This window comes from Eretmochelys imbricata, chromosome 2 (genome assembly GCF_965152235.1).
Source record: "Eretmochelys imbricata isolate rEreImb1 chromosome 2, rEreImb1.hap1, whole genome shotgun sequence".
In the NCBI taxonomy this organism is placed as follows: Eukaryota; Metazoa; Chordata; order Testudines; family Cheloniidae; genus Eretmochelys; species Eretmochelys imbricata.
Genome location: NC_135573.1, coordinates 189,815,935 through 189,833,153, shown reverse-complemented (window position 1 = coordinate 189,833,153; position 17,219 = coordinate 189,815,935). Strand labels below are relative to the sequence as shown.

General features: G+C 44.7%; 1 protein-coding gene and 1 long non-coding RNA gene across 2 annotated transcripts in view; one reads left to right on the top strand and one right to left on the bottom strand.

Annotated features, from left to right (window-relative positions):
• LOC144261510 (uncharacterized) overlaps positions 1-17,219 on the top strand; it is an 85,943-nt gene that overhangs the window by 48,963 nt on the left and 19,761 nt on the right. The window lies entirely within an intron of this gene.
• Positions 10,551-14,380, bottom strand: LOC144261030 (C-C chemokine receptor type 5-like). Its single transcript, XM_077810096.1, is given in 5 exon segments — positions 10,551-10,711; positions 10,714-10,961; positions 12,337-12,454; positions 13,040-13,386; positions 14,295-14,380. Coding segments are annotated over 5 exon segments (960 nt in total).

Here is a 17,219-nt window from a genome sequence, read left to right as displayed (position 1 = left end):
CACACATTAACTTCTGAAGAGCTGCATATGGCTCCGGAGCCACAGGTTGGCCACCACTGCTCTAGCCCTTGCTTGAGAGAACCTACAGGATACTCAACAAGAGCAAAAGGCCTGGTATGATAAACATGCTAGAGAGCATTCCTTCAAAGTAGGTGACCAAGTCATGGTCCTGAAGGCGCTCCAGGCCCATAAGATGGAAGTGTCATGGGAGGGGCCATTTATGGTCCGAGAGCACCTGGGAGCTGTTAATTACCTCATAGCATTCCCAAACCCTACCCTAAAACCTAAAGTATACCATGTTAATTCTCTAAAGCCCTTTTATTCCTGAGAAATCAAGGGTCTCCAATTTACAGCCCAGGAAAGAGATGATGCTGAGTGGCCTGATGGAGTCTACTATGAAGGAAAAAGCAACGGTGGCGTAGAAGTGAGCCTTTCCATAACCCTTTGGCGTAAGCAGCGACAGCAAATCCAGTAGCTGTGCACCAGCTTCGCACCAATGTTTTCAGCCACCCCAGGTCAGACAGAACGGGCGTACCACTCCATTGACACAGTTGATGCTTGCCCAATTAGAGCCCAGCCATACTGGATGGCTCCTCAAACCAAAACCGCAATAGAAAGGGAGATCAAGGACATGTTACAGATGGGTGTAATCTGCCCCTCTGAGAGTGCCTGGGCCTTTCCAGTGGTTCTGGTTCCCAAACCCAATGGGGAAATCCGCTTTTGCATGGACTACTGTGAGCTAAATGTTGTAACTCACCCAGAAAACTATCCAAGGCCATGCACAGATAAACTATTGGAGAATCTGGGACTTCCCCTTAGTTAAGTCTAAAGTGGAGATGAACTGGGCTACTGGCAAGTGCTGCTAGATGACCCAGCCAAGGAAAGGTCAGCCTTCATCACCCATGTAGGGCTGTATGAAATTAATGTGCTCCCTTTTGGACTGCAAAGTGCACCCACTACCTTTCAGAGACTGGTAGATAACCTTCTGGATGGATCTGGGGAATTTGCAGTCTCCTACCTTGACAACGTGGCTATATTCTCAGATTCATGGGCAGAACACCTGGAACACCTTCAAGCTGTCTTCCAGCACATAAGGGAGGCAGGATTAACCGTTAAGACCAAAAAATGTCAAATAGGCCTAAACAGGGTAATGTACCTTGGACACCAGGTGGGTCAAGGAACTATGAACCCCCTACAGGCTAAAGTAAACACTATCCAAAATTGTCAAAGAAGCAGGTCCAATCCTTCTTTGGCTTGGCCAGGTATTACTGACGATTTGTCCCACGCTACAGCCAAATTGCCATGCCACTGACAGACCTAACCAGGAAAAAATAGCCAAATGCAGTTCAGTGGACTGAAAAGTGTCAAAAAGCCTTTAACCAGCTTAATCCTGGATTTAGACCGACTGTTTGTCGTAACCACAGATGCATCTGAGTATGGTGTAGGAGCTGTTTTAATGCAGGAAAGACCAGATCAATTCCATCCTGTCATGTTTCTCAGCAAAATACTTTCTGAGAGGGAAAGCCACTGGGCAGTCTTAGAAAAAGAATGTTACGCCATTGTGTATGATCTGGAAAAGCTACGCCTGTACATTTGGAGATGGCGTTTCCACCTGCAGACTGACCAGGCTGCACTAAAGTGGCTTCACATAGTCAAAGCGACTAACAAAAAACTTCTTTGGTGGAGTTTAGCTCTTCAAAACTTTGATTTTGAAATACAACTCATTTCTAGAGCCTCTAACTAAGTGGCTGATGCACTCTAGTGGGGAGGTTTCCCAGAATCAGCGAGGTAAAAATGTCCCTGTATTCTAAGTCATTGTAGTCCTTGAGGTGTGAAAAATACTGTTTAGTTCTTCATGTAATTAGTAGTAAAATTAGAGGTGCATGTATCTTATTAACTCTGTTTCCTAAACCTCCAGGAAGAAATCCCAGCTGGTGTGAAGCAGACCTGAACCAGGCTGGCAGCACCGTCTGTGATTTGGGGGGCATGTGATAAATGAAGGTGGGGGAGTAGCTCCCTTTTATGGACCCAGCCAGCCAGTTAGTTATAAAATCCCTCTTGGTAGCTGTTCTCTACTTGCTTTACTTGTAAAGGGTTAAAAAGTCTGACTGCATGCATAGGTAAAAGAAAGTGTGTGGGCACCTGGCCAAAAGAGCCAATAGGAAGGCTAGAACTTTTAAAAATGAAACAAGACTCCCCTTTTGTCAGTCTGTGGTTGTCCTCCAGGAGAGGAGAGACTGGGCTGGAACTATGCTGTAAAAAGCTTTGAAAAAAGTATGAAAAATCATCAGATCCTACCTAGAAACTACTCATTTGAAACCCCAGATATGTAAGTAGATCACATCTTCCTAGACATTTCCTGATTAGGTTTATTTCTTTATGGCTTGTGGATTCCTCTGTGCTAACCCCAGGTGCTTTTGTTTTGCTTGTAACCTTTAAGCTGGACCTCAAGAGAGCTACCTTGATGCTTAATCCTTGTAATTGTTTTTTTTATTTAACAAAGCCCAAATTCCAAATGTATTTTCTTTTTGTTTTTAATAAAATTTACCTTTTTTAAGACCAGGATTGGATTTTTGTGTCCTAAGAGGTTTGTGCATATGTTGTTCAATTAGTTGGTGGCAACAGCTGATTTCTTTTGTTTTCTTTCTCAGCTCTTCCCTGGAGGGGGGTGAAAAGGCTTGAGGGTACCCCACAAAAAGGAATTCCCAAGTGTACCTTCCTAGGCTCTAAAAGAGGGTTTTTGCACTTGGGTGGTATCAGCATCTACCCATCCAAGGTCAGAGAAAAGCTGTAACCTTGGGAGTTTAATGCAAGCCTGGAGTGGCCAGTATTAATTTTTAGGTTTCAGAGTAACAGCCGTGTTAGTCTGTATTCGCAAAAAGAAAAGGAGTACTTGTGGCACCTTAGAGACTAACCAATTTATTTGAGCATGAGCTTTCATGAGCTACAGCTCACTTCATCAGATGCATACCATGGAAACTGCAGCAGACATTATATACACACAGAGATCATGAAACAATACCTCCTCCCACCCCACTGTCCTGCTGGTAATAGCTTATCTAAAGTGATCATCAAGTTGGGCCATTTCCAGCACGAATCCAGGTTTTCTCACCCTCCACCCCCACACACACAACTCACTCTCCTGCTGGTAATAGCCCATCCAAAGTGACAACTCTCTTCACAATGTGCATGATAATCAAGGTGGGCCATTTCCTGCATAAATCCAGGTTCTCTCACCCCCTCACCCCCCTCCAAAAATCACACACACAAACTTACTATCCTGCTGGTAATAGCTCATCCAAAGTGACCACTCTCCCTACAGTGTGCATGATAATCAAGGTGGGCCATTTCCAGCACAAATCCAGGTTTTCTCACCCCCCCCTTTTTTTTTCCCCGGGGACACACACACATACACAAACTCACTCTCCTGCTGGCAATAGCTCATCCAAACTGACCACTCTCCAAGTTTAAATCCAAATTTAACCAGAACGTCTGGGGAGGGGGGGAGGTAGGAAAAAACAAGGGGAAATAGGCTACCTTGCATAATGACTTAGCCACTCCCAGTCTCTATTTAAGCCTAAATTAATAGTATCCAATTTGCAAATGAATTCCAATTCAGCAGTTTCTCGCTGGAGTCTGGATTTGAAGTTTTTTTGTTTTAAGATAGCGACCTTCATGTCTGTGATTGCGTGACCAGAGAGATTGAAGTGTTCTCCGACTGGTTTATGAATGTTATAATTCTTGACATCTGATTTGTGTCCATTTATTCTTTTACGTAGAGACTGTCCAGTTTGACCAATGTACATGGCAGAGGGGCATTGCTGGGGCATTGCTGGCACATGATGGCATATATCACATTGGTGGATGTGCAGGTGAACGAGCCTCTGATAGTGTGGCTGATGTTATTAGGCCCTGTGATGGTGTTCCCTGAATAGATATGTGGGCACAATTGGCAACGGGCTTTGTTGCAAGGATAAGTTCCTGGGTTAGTGGTTCTGTTGTGTGGTATGTGGTTGTTGGTGAGTATTTGCTTCAGGTTGCGGGGCTGTCTGTAGGCAAGGACTGGCCTGTCTCCCAAAATTTGTGAGAGTGTTGGGTCATCCTTTAGGATAGGTTGTAGATCCTTAATAATGCATTGGAGGGGTTTTAGTTGGGGGCTGAAGGTGACGGCTAGTGGCGTTCTGTTATTTTCTTTGTTAGGCCTGTCCTGTAGTAGGTGACTTCTGGGAACTCTTCTGGCTTTATCAATCTGTTTCTTCACTTCCACAGGTGGGTACTGTAGTTGTAAGAAAGCTTGACAGAGATCTTGTAGGTGTTTGTCTCTGTCTGAGGGGTTGGAGCAAATGCGGTTGTATCACAGAGCTTGGCTGTAGACGATGGATCGTGTGGTGTGGTCAGGGTGAAAGCTGGAGGCATGTAGGTAGGAATAGCGGTCAGTAGGTTTCCGGTATAGGATTATTAAGGATCTACAACCTATCCTAAAGGATGACCCAACACTCTCACAAATTTTGGGAGACAGGCCAGTCCTTGCCTACAGACAGCCCCACAACCTGAAGCAAATACTCACCAACAACCACATACCACACAACAGAACCACTAACCCAGGAACTTATCCTTGCAACAAAGCCCGTTGCCAACTGTGCCCACATATCTATTCAGGGGACACCATCACAGGGCCTAATAACATCAGCCACACTGTCAGAGGCTCGTTCACCTGCACATCCACCAATGTGATATATGCCATCATGTGCCAGCAATGCCCCTCTGCCATTTACATTGGTCAAACTGGACAGTCTCTACGTAAAAGAATAAATGGACACAAATCAGATGTCAAGAATTATAACATTTATAAACCAGTCGGAGAACACTTCAATCTCTCTGGTCACGCAATCACAGACATGAAGGTCGCTATCTTAAAACAAAAAAACTTCAAATCCAGACTCCAGAGAGAAACTGCTGAATTGGAATTCATTTGCAAATTGGATACTATTAATTTAGGCTTAAATAGAGACTGGGAGTGGCTAAGTCATTATGCAAGGTAGCCTATTTCCCCTTGTTTTTTCCTACCTCCCCCCCCCCAGACGTTCTGGTTAAACTTGGATTTAAACTTGGAGAGTGGTCAGTTTGGATGAGCTATTGCCAGCAGGAGAGTGAGTTTGTGTATGTGTGTGTGTCCCCGGGGGAAAAAAAAAAAAGGGGGGTGTGTGAGAGCCTGGATTTGTGCAGGAAATGGCCCACCTTGATTATCATGCACACTGTAGGGAGAGTGGTCACTTTGGATGAGCTATTACCAGCAGGATAGTGAGTTTTTGTGTGTGGTTTTTGGAGGGGGGTGAGGGGGTGAGAGAACCTGGATTTGTGCAGGAAATGGCCCACCTTGATTATCATGCACATTGTGAAGAGAGTTGTCACTTTGGATGGGCTATTACCAGCAGGAGAGTGATTTGTGTGTATGGGGGTGGAGGGTGAGAAAACCTGGATTCGTGCTGGAAATGGCCCAACTTGATGATCACTTTAGATAAGCTATTACCAGCAGGGCAGTGGGGTGGGAGGAGGTATTGTTTCATGATCTCTGTGTGTATATAATGTCTGCTGCAGTTTCCATGGTATGCATCCGATGAAGTGAGCTGTAGCTCACGAAAGCTCATGCTCAAATAAATTGGTTAGTCTCTAAGGTGCCACAAGTACTCCTTTTCTTTTTATTAATTTTTAGAATCCTTGCAGGCCCCCACTTTCTGCACTCAAGGTGCCAGAGTGGGGAATCAGCCTTGACAACATATAATCAATTTAAAATAAAAAAGATCATGTTCTCCCTTTAATCATAGTTTATGTTCCTTTTTTAGAATGAGGAACTATCAGTATATCAAGACCCCAAAATATTAATTCCACATATAACTGAGATTGTGTCTGTAACTGACTTTTCAAAAATTCATAGTTTGGGTCAAAATGTCCTTTGTTCTCAATATATTTAGCAAAATCCTAGTTACAATACTTAGCATTTCTATAGCACATTCCATAGGAAGCTATGAAAGTGCTGTACAAAGGTTGTTTCACTATAGCACAGTGAGTAAGAGAAATGGAGGCAAAAAGATAGTGTGAATTCCTCAAGATCACAATCAAGTCTGTGACAAAGGTGATAGTAGGCCTTGGTGCTCAAGTGTCCTGGGCTTTAATAACTAGATTCTACTTTCTACGATATGACTGCTTCAAAGAAAATCAGGTCAGATCAATTCAAACAAACCACAGACTTCAACAGCTCCTGCATTCACAACCCTTGCAGGGGTGGAGTTAAATATAAACATGCAGGGTAATACTCTATACCAGAGATTCTCAACCTCGGGGTCACTGCCAAGTGTCAGAGGCTTATGACCACCCTGCCCTTCCCATATTGCTAAATCGGGGAAAGGGGCCTGAGTATGGAAGAGGTTGAGAACCACTGTTCTATCCTATATAAGTACTACTGCTCAATTACGATGGAATTGCACATTATTTGAAAGCAGGGCTTCTACCAAGTGTTCATATTGCAAGAGCCAGTGCAGTTTTTCTGGACCACTCCTGCCACAGCTTTTAATTCTTTCTAAACAGAAGAGAGCCTCTTTTTGCAGGGAGATAAGATGTTAAATAGTACAGTCTCCACCCAGTGCATGCGGACTCGCTCGTATAAATCCGCATTAACAATAACAGATGTTGTGAGCTCAGCCCATGGCACGCAATGAATCTGATACCCCCAGGATTAGATATGAAGCATTCTATGTTCAACATGCCGGTGTTCTTATATGAAGTTGTTTACAAACTAATCTTTTCCTGAAGCAGTTTTGGAACTAAAATCCAGAATTGTTTTTAATATAATGTTTGTCAGACATTTTCAACAAAACTGCTCCTGTTTGTCCTTATGGCTTTGGGCAGCATCTCATACCACTGCATTCCCAACTAGCTCAATCCCCGTCTTGTTTCCTTCCTGGTTTCCTGCTTGACTGGTTCTGAAAGCCTGCGTCCCATGTTTAATTACACCATCATTATTGCTAATTCTTAATAATTTAGTATACCTTTCCACTGAATACATTTTTATATATATATATATAGTATGAAAGAGAGACAAGAAAGATGAGATACTCACTGATTTACCAAGCTTCTTATGGATGATAACTGTCTTCGTTCTTGTGAACCATAGCGTGATTAGTCCTGTCTACATCTTCAGAAGCTCAGAAACTGCTGCTTCTCAGAAGTTTTGCAAGAATTATTACAAGAAGTAAAGGAGCAGTTCTTCTTTTTCTAAAAATGGACTTTTAGCAACAGTTTCACTTAGAACTTAATGGAAATGTTAGAGTGCTGAATTTTCAGAGTGCATGTTAAATGCAGAACTGAGGGCTTAGGTCCTCAGTCCTATAGATTCACTAGTGCAGACTCTGTATGGAGTCCTACTGACTTCACTCCACATGGGAACAGTCTGAGCTAGAACCTCTGTTTGCAGGATCAGGGCCTAGTTCCAACTTCCATTGGGGTATTCCCATTAGCTTTACTGGGAGTTGGATCAGGCTTAGGTACACAAAATCGTGTCAACTATTTTTGATTGCACTAAACAGTTTTGTAGCATATTCAAAAATAAGTTGAAATATTTTGTGATGACAGCTTGTCTACAATAGGAAATTAGGCTGGCTCAGGGTGTGAAAAGCCCACACTGCTGTGCGGCGTGGTTAAGCCGACCTAAGTTCCCGTGTAGACCGTGCTAGATCAACGGCACAATTCTTCTGTTGACCTAGCTACCGCCTCTTGGGGAGACGGATTACTACACTGATGGGCGAATGCTTCCCCTCAGCGTAAGTAGTGTCTATGCTGAAGCTACAGTGGCACAGCTTCAGCACTGCAGTTGTGCTGCTCTAGCATTTCAAGCGTAGACGAGCCCAGAGTGAAATTGAAAAAATACGACTAGGGCCTGCCTCCAGTGTTTGGTGCCTCCCTTCAAGAAAGATGTGGACAAATTGGAGACAGTCAAGAGAAGAGAAACACAAATGATAAAAGGGTTTAGAAAATATGACCGATGAAGAAAGACTAAGAGGACTGGACATGTTTGGCCTTGGGAAAAGAAGACCGAGGGGAACCCTCATGCCAGTCTTCAAATAGGTTAAGGGCTCTTACAAAGAGGATGGTGATCAATTGTTCTCCATGTCCACTGAAGGTGGGACAAGAAGCAATGGGCTTAACCTGCAGCAAGGAAGATTTACTTTAGATATTAGGAAAAACTTTTAACTATAAGGGTAGTCAAGTTCTGGAATACGCTTCCAAGCGAGGTTTTGGCATCCCTTTTCTTGGAGGTTTTTCAGACCAGGTTAGACAAACACTTGTCAGGGATGGTCTAGGTTTACTTGGTCCTGCCTCAATGCAGGGGGCTTGACTTGATGACGTCTCAAAGTCCCTTCCAATTCTACATTTCTATGATTCTATATAGAAAACACCTTCACAAACAATCACAGGCAATTCCAAATCTCACAGGTGTCAATGAGCTTTTCCTGAGAAAGGGAAGGACTTTGTTTATCAAGATGAAAAAAGTAGGAAAGATGAAAGAAAAGGGGCTTGTCTCTTTCTAGAAACATAGGAATTGCCAGCCTGGATCAGACCCATGGTCTGTCTAGTCAAGTATCCTGTCTCCAGTAGTGGCCAGCACCGACTGCTTCAGAGGAAGCTGCAAGAAAGCCTTGTAGTGGGCAATTGAGGAGAAGCCTGTCCATGGGTAAAATTTCTTCCTAAACCCCAATAATTACAGCATGGCTTATGTCCTGCAGCTAAGAGTTTATATCCCTTCCAAAACTGTTGTTTTTGTTGTTTTAATGATTAAGCTTTGTAATCCGAGATCACAGTGAAATAAACATACAGACCTGTGTTTTTCCCAGTAACCACACCAGTTTGTGATATGTATGATACAGTATGTGATCAGAGACCTATCAGTGTAGATCATAGTTCTATAGATCTATCAATATGATCATTGATCCGTCAGGATAGATCTCTCTAGTTATCACTAATGCAGTTTATCATCTGAGACCGCGAATGTCAAATGACAGGAATCCAGGAAGGGGCCTAGTGAGGAGGGCTGTGCACTAGAAACTGTAGGGTCTGGGTGGGGCCTGAAACTCTTATCTGTCTTTTTGGCTATCTTGAAAACAAAAAAATGCAAATTGCCACATGGATTTTCTGTTAGATTTCCTGTGTGCTTGTTCCATTTCCAACCACAGTTTCTCTCTCCTGCATCCTGGAGGACAGTAGAGACTGAGCGCAGTTCTCCTGTCAGTCCTCCCTTCTCTTGCCCAGCCAACATGGAGCTGCTTGTGGAGTGAGAACAGGGAGGGGAAGAAGTAAGTAGCTGCAGTTGCCAGCAGTTATCTCAGGGTTTAGCCGCAGCTGTTGGGAGCGGCATCCTCAACAGCTCTGTGAGCTCTCCGTGCTGTGCTGAGGAATGTCAAAGCAAAAGCAGCACGGCAGCCCCCCAGGTCCTCGCAGCAGCAGTCTGCCTGCGGCTGTGTTCCCAGTGCAGGGGAGAAGAGAAGGATTGCACCCTAATGATTTGCTCTTTGCTGCTCAAGCTGAGGAGCAGGTTCAGCTGTCAGAACTTCCTGGAGCTTTGAAAGGGGAGGGGCGTATGTCTGCAGCCAGGTGCAGGGCAGTCGAGTTCAAAACAGTGAGCAGAGCGGACACAGCAGGCATTGTGGGATACTGGGGGAGGCCAGTTATGTCGACATAATGAACGGCAGCATCTACACTGGCGCTTTGTCACTTTAACTTTGCTGCAAAAAGCTCTTTGCCTTTCGTCAAGGTGGTTTTATTTTGTCGGCAAAGCGGCCAAAAATAGCTTTGTAGTGTGTACACCTCCACTGTTTTGTCGGCAAAAGCTGCCTTTTGCTGACAAAATTGTGTCCTGCAGACAAGGCCTAAGGAGGCATCGAGGGCAGGCAGGGCAATGGTGGGGGCAAGGAGTGGAGCATGGAGAGGGATGTAGGACAACAGACACGTCTCCATGTTAAATTGTAAATGCTTAGTACTTTCTAGATATAAAACTTTAAGGGCCAGATTCTCTGGTTGGCTAAAGTCACTTTATACCTCCTAAGCAGCACCAAGAGATCGTACAGTGGTCAAAGTTGGGTTGTGGGAGAATCCAGCCTGTTCCCCAGTGCTAGACAATATTTCCTCACTCACTTGCACCCGCCTTGATTTTTTTAAAACCACCAAAACTGATATTTGCTCCTGAAAATATGAAAAAAAAGTGTTTTCAAAGGTCAAAGTGCCAAATCCCTCCTCAAGCTTCTTGGTGCACAGGGTCTGCACCAGCTGCAACATCTTTTAGCATAGCCCAGCAGGTTTCATTTCTCTGTGGGCTGGTGTGGGGGAAGGGTTCTGGTCCATGACTCCACTTCCTCTCCACTCCCTTTGTGGCTTTGTGCATTCCCTTTGTGTCCGTGTAAGAAGCAATCCCTGCCCTTTCCCAGAGATCAGAGCTGAAGCCCCCTTTCCTCAAAGACAATAAGAAATATGCAATATATGTAGATTTTCAAACAATGATTTTATAAACACCTTTTAGGAACAGGTAAAGATAAAGAAGCAGAATAACCATAGCAGAAAAATTCACAGCACAATAAAAATGGAAATGGAGAACTCAGTTTAACTGAAATAGACATTTCACTATAACACCTCATTATGATAAAAATCAGCCTGATTGCCCTATATTTTTCTCCTTACTACATCTCAGTAATGTCTTTATAATCTGTGCATAGCAGATGATCATAATGACCAGTGGAATGACAAGTCCCAGGAGGTTCATCTTTAAGATCAGGAATTGCCTCCATTTTGTTTCATGGCCTGATGGATTATGAGAGCTGTAGGTCCAATAAACACTTTCCTGTTGAACAGTGTGAAATATTAAACCTGGAAGAAAGGCTAATATTGCAACACCCCAAATGACAACACTTGTGAGTGTAAGCAGTGTCAGGATGAGCTCCACCCTGACATCTGGTGGTGAGGTGTGGCAAGTTGTGGAAAAGAACTTCAGGGGCCGATGTCATTTGCATAGGCACACCCACCACGCCTAGAATGAGACCATAGCTGCTCAAATGGTCACTTTGGCTGCTGTGGGATCCCCAGTGTCTCTGTTATTGGGGCAGGAAGAATAAATTGTTAATACCCTGATTATGGGAACTGTGCTTGGAACTGTACGTGGCCTTTTGTTATGATGGAGGGATTCACCATCAACTAAGTAGCACTCGCTAGGCAAGGGTCATGGGTTCCAAAACTGTGTGAATAGAGAGAGGCTGGGGACAAGTATTAATACTTGGTGGCATGGGCCCCTTGGTGAGGGCCTTACATGCTAATTGCACTTCCTCCTCTCTCCACTGTGGAATATCAGAGCTAATTTTGATTTCATTAGAAGTCTAGTTATAGGCTGCTGAGCTCACTTTGGGCTGACAGTGCACCAGCACTGGGGCTCCCCTACTACAAGCTGAATTCACCTAAGAGCTGAAATCACTGAGTGTTGTGTTAAGTAGTGGGGGAGCCTGAAGATATATTGTGGAGCAGTTTGCGGGATGGCTGGTGAAGCAGTTCGACGCGGAGCAGTGTGTGGATGGCAGGAGCTGCTTGTGGGTTGTGGAGCTGAGCGAAGGAGTTCGTGGGGCAGCTGGCGGAGCGGAGCGCAGCTGAGCGAAGGAGTTCGTGGGGAGGCTGGCGGAGCGGAGCGCAGCGGAGCGAAGGAGTTCGTGGGGCGGCTGGCGGAGCGGAGTGCAGCGGAGCGAAGGAGTTTGTGGGGCGGCTGGCGGAGCGGAGCGCCGCTAAGGAGCTATGGGGCGGTCAGCTTCAGATCATGTAAGGTGCCTCTTACCCCCGTCCCATTTCCACCCAGGTTGGGAGGTAAAGCTCCGCAGATAAACTTTCGAACTCTGGGGCTGCCCTGACCAGGGACAGAGACTTTTGGGGCATTGGACTTTTGGGACTTTGGGTGATTTGGGGTTGCTGGACTCAAGAACCAAAGGGAAAAGGGCATGCCCCAATTTGCCTGGGGTGGGTTTTTTTTTTGCTCATGGGTTGTGTTATGAATCCTGTTGGTGGTGTTTCCCCAACATAATGCCACATTGTTTCTCTCTGTTATTAAAAGGCTTTTGCTACACTCAGACTATGTGCTTGCGAGAGGGGAAGTATTGCCTCTTGGAGGCGCCCAGCGGGGGTGGTATATATTTGTCCCAGGTCACTGGGTGGGGGCTCGAGCCGGTTTGCATTGTGTTATTGGAATGGATCCCCTAGATATTGAACCCGGCCCTTGTTGCTGCCAACTCTGACGGGCAGAAGGGTTACATGAGGATGCCATAGGTAACTGTCCTAGCTTTTATAGTAAATGTTGCATGGACAATTGCCAGATATCTGTCTATTGTCAAAAGTATTATGGAAAAGTTTCCACTGCAGAAACCAGTGTCGAGCACTCGAACCCCAGACGGGCACGGTTCGTTGTCTTACTGGAGAGAGACAGGCAACACCAGCAAGGTCCGAACTCAAAGCTCTTTATTGAAGAGTGCACACAACAATAGAGAGCAGGCCGTCTCCAGAGAGAACCAGCAGCCTCTAAGTAAAACTCATAGGTTTTTATAGACAGTCCCGTCGCGGCACAGATTTATTCATAAAGCAGCCCACCCCTCCCCTATGTTAGTTAAAATCCTCTTTCTCTATATGCATGCACATCTACCCGCCTTATTGTAGATAACTTTTAGCAAATTGTAGTGCTTCACTAATTTTCTTATCGGTATGGGTGTCAACCAGGAGATGAGGAGTTAAAACAGACATAACACAAGAGCAGGGAGTGGAAAACAGTGCCTCTGTATCTCAAGGATTGATCCCAGTACATCTGGTACAAAAATGCAGGAATGCAGGCCTCCCCTTTTTTCTCACTCTGTGTAACTTAAAGATATATTCCTTCATTCTACTTTCAGAGACTTTCCCAGCAGCCTCTCTTAGCCTGACTTTGGTTCAGTTGGCATAACTGCCTCCTATTTAGCTTTTCTCACCTAACACCAGCATAATGGACCCCTGAAAGAATTTCCAAGATCCCACTCATGTGCTGCATAGTAAGCCCAAAATGGTAGGGAAAGAATAAAGAGTAAATTGGAATTTGCCAGATTCAGCAGATAGATGTCAGTCATGCTTCTCAGCCTCTTGTGTTTTATCAGGATCAGCACAACCAGAACATTGCCCACCAGGCCAAATATCAGCACCAAGGAGTAAATAGGTGGCAGAAACAGGGATGCAAATTGTTTGACATCATTAGTACATGGTGTTGCATGATCATGACTGTAGTTCTGTGTTGTTGTCAGTATCTCCATCTCTTCTTCACTGAGAAACTGTTGATCTTTCACTCGCCTGAGGATGAAGAAATGGATGGTTCTTTACAGGATACTGTATGTTATCAGTGTGAAAGACAGGATATACACACTATCCTGTGAAATCATATGGTTGTGAAAGACATTAAAATGTACTGTGTATGTTGAGTTTCAGCTTAGAATACCTTTTGCTGTAAACAATAGAACAACTGCTGATATCAAGATGTGAAAAATACTGCAGATGACACGAGCAAAGACTCGAGAGAGTTAACAGGGTGAGTTCTGTGCAGTTCCTCCAGTATTAACTTCCTTGCCTGGGGAGCACCAGACATATTCGAGTGGACTGCTCAGCTTCAGGCAGACAACCAAGCCCTGTAGGCCCATGTCGTTCATCTGACCTTGGAGAACGAGCTATTGCAGGAGCAAGTAACACTGTTGTAAGAGCCTCCCCCGTACTTTGGTCTTGACTGGAATGTGCCCAGAGCCCTGCCAAAGGGCTCCCCAGTTGCAGCTGCCAATCCAATTGCACATACCTGGCACACCCCAGCAAATTCCCATCCTACCGGCCCTCCTTGCCTTGGGCACAGCTAGAATGCCTATAGCATCGTGACCTTTATGTCAAGCTCGAGAAATGTGCCTTCGATCAGGCCTCCATGGAGTTCTGGGCCTTCATCTTCTCTCCAGAAGGGATCCAGATGGACCCATGCAAGGTCCAAGCCGTCCAGGACTGGCTGATTCCCTATATGGTATGTGACCTGCAACGCTTCCTGGGATTCAACAATCGTTTATCCTGATTTTTTTCAAAACAGATCGAACCCCACACAGCTCTCCTCCAGAAAAATGCCCAATACCATTGGTCTCTCAAGGCCCAGCATGCAGGCAAACAGCTAAACCTCGCCTTTACTACAGCATAATATTGGCTCACTCCAATGTCACACAAGCCTTTACTGTAGAAGCTGATTTTCCAGTGCAATGATCGGGGCTGTCCTCTCCCAGCGACTTGGTCCCAAGCAATCGCCTGGGCTAACACTCATTACTCAAGGAAGTTCACCCCCACAGAGTTAAATTGCGAAATACTTGACAAGGAACTCCTGGCAATAAAAACCGCCTTTGCAGAATGATGTCACTGCCTGGAAGGAGCTAGTCACCTGGTCCAGGTATTCACTGACCATAAAAATCTGGAATATCTACATAAAGCAAAGGACTTAATCCAACAGCAGCTTTGGTGGGACCTACACAATTGGATTTCCTTATCACATACGGCCCTGAATCCCAAAATGGCAAGGTAGATGCCCTGTCCTATGGTACTAACCTGCCAGGACCCAACTCCCATTCTCAAATCCCGTAACTTTCTCAGTGCAGCTCGTCACCAAGATATACTAAGTTTAATACCCATTGCCTCTGCTTCAGGAAATCTGCCTGATGAACAAGTGTTATCAACACGCAACTGCATGACTCCTGGGAAGGGATCATGTATGTAAGGGAATGCATCTATGTTCCCACAGGACTCACAAGAGTTGCAGTCCTATAACTATGCCATGATTTTCCCCTAGCAGAACACTTGGGGCTCTTCAAGACCTAGTAACTAATATGCTGCTCCTTTTAGTGGCCCCGGATGCACCCAACAATACAGTCATTTATTGCCTCCTGTGATGTTTGTGCCACACCAAAACCCCATGCCACAAGCCCTATGGCCCTTGGGCAGCCATTGCTGTAGACCTCATTGTAGAATTACCAGAGTCCAAAAAATTTATAACAGTTTTGATTGGTGGTGGTCCACTTTTCCAAAATGGCCTACTGTGATGCTGGTAAACCAGATGCCAGACCTTGCCAAGTCTGTAGGCATGAGCTCAGCAATGACAAACTCATAGCTGGAAACCAGTTCAGTTCACCTATATGTTAATATTGTTGAAGATAGTTGCTAGATGTGTAAGGATGTGTTTAGTGTTCCAGTGGTTCTCAACCTGTGGCCCAATCAGCACACAGCTGTGGCCCATGTGACATCCTCAGGGCCATACAGCTAGTATTGGATGCTTCCCCTGAGGCCCACAATGGTAAATAGGTTGAGAACCACTAGTTTATATTCTAAAATACTTGTAAGTTGCTGCATGCATTAATCTTACTTGTAATATCTGTTTTCCACCCTACGAGGTAAAATATAAGTTTGTTTTATAATTGTAAAAATCCCTGCTCTGAACTTGTGATCACAGATGGGAAAAGTGGCTCTCCCTGCCCATTCAGGAGGACTATTAAAATTAAATGGGTCATCATAGGACAATTGCCCCATCCACCTATGGAGAGAAGTATGTGCAGAAGGCCTCATGGCATTGGTTTTAATGCTGGAAGAGGGAAATAAAAATAGCTAACAATGAAGATTTGTCATCTCTCTGCTGTCTGGACTCTTACAAAGGCTGGAGCTAAGAAACAAAAAGCAGCAACCCCTAGGATCTGTCTGGGTTAAGCCCTAAAAAGACATTCAATGCTGACAGATTACTACATCTCTGTCACCTTTTGAATCAGACTGAAATTCATTTGTGTATATGTCACTTGCTCTAACCTGTAAATACCTCTCACTTCTTTCTTCTAGTTAATAAACTCTTAGTTAGTCTCTTACAGGATTGGCTACAGAGGTTGTCTTTGGTGTGAGATCTAAGGTACAAATTGATCTTGGGACTGGGAGCAACCAGAATATTTTGTGATTTTTTTGTGTGTAAGTGACCACTTATCACTAAGTCCAGCTTGCATGGGTGGCAAAATAGACTGGAGAGCCCCAGAGGATTGTCTGTGACTCCATGGTAAGACTGTTACAGTGATCTAGGAGTTTCCTCCTACTGTTACTCACACCTTCTTGTCAACTGTTTGAAATGGGCCATCCTGCTTATCACTACAAAAGTTTTTTTTCTCCTGCTGATAATAGCCCACCTTAATCGATTAGTCTCTTTAGAGATGGTATGGCAACCCCCATTTTTTCATGTTCTCTGTGTGTGTGTGTGTGTGTGTGTGTGTGTGTGTAAATATATATATATATATATATATATATATTTTTTTTTTCCTACTGTATTTTCCACTGCATGCATCTGATGAAGTGGGCTTTAGCCCACAAAAGCTTATGCTCAAAGAAATTTGTTAGTCTCTAAGGTGCCACAAGTACTCCTTTGTTCTTTTTCCAGACAGCATGACACCCACCTCATCCCTTGCACAGGCCTCCTCTCTGCTGAAGAGACAGCATGGATTAGCCATGTAGTCCACCTCTACAGACTTCTGGAGCACATTACTTCCGATCGGGGGTCTTAGTTCACAGCCCGGTTCTGCACCTGCTGGGGGTCCACACATCTTTCTTCTGCTTACTATCCCCAGTCCAACAGTCAAATGGAAAGGGACAACCAAATCATCAAGCAGTATCTGTAATGTTCCCTCAGTAATCACCAGGATTATTGGTCTTCACTTCTCCTTTACAAGGAGTTTGCATACAACAACATAGACTTTGCATCTATGGGTCAAAGTCCCTTTTTTGCCAACTGTGGGTACCACCCTCAATTCCACCCACAATTACCCGCATCCTCTCTCGACCCGGCTGCCTCAGACCTAATACAGCAGTTTCATCAGGCCCAGAAAGAAGTGAAGGATCACTTAGAAATAGCAAAAGCAGACTATAAATGGTATGTGGACCAGCATGGACAGCAAGTCCCCACCTACTCAGTGGGACAAAAGGTATGGCTCTCCACAGAGCATCTCCACACAGGCAGACCTGCTCACAAGATAGTTTTGATTTCTTGGTCCTTTTAAAACTCTGCAGAAGGTTAATCCAGTTATGTCTGAACTACAATTCTCCCACTCTCTGAAGGGTCACCTGGTGTTTCATGTATCACTTTT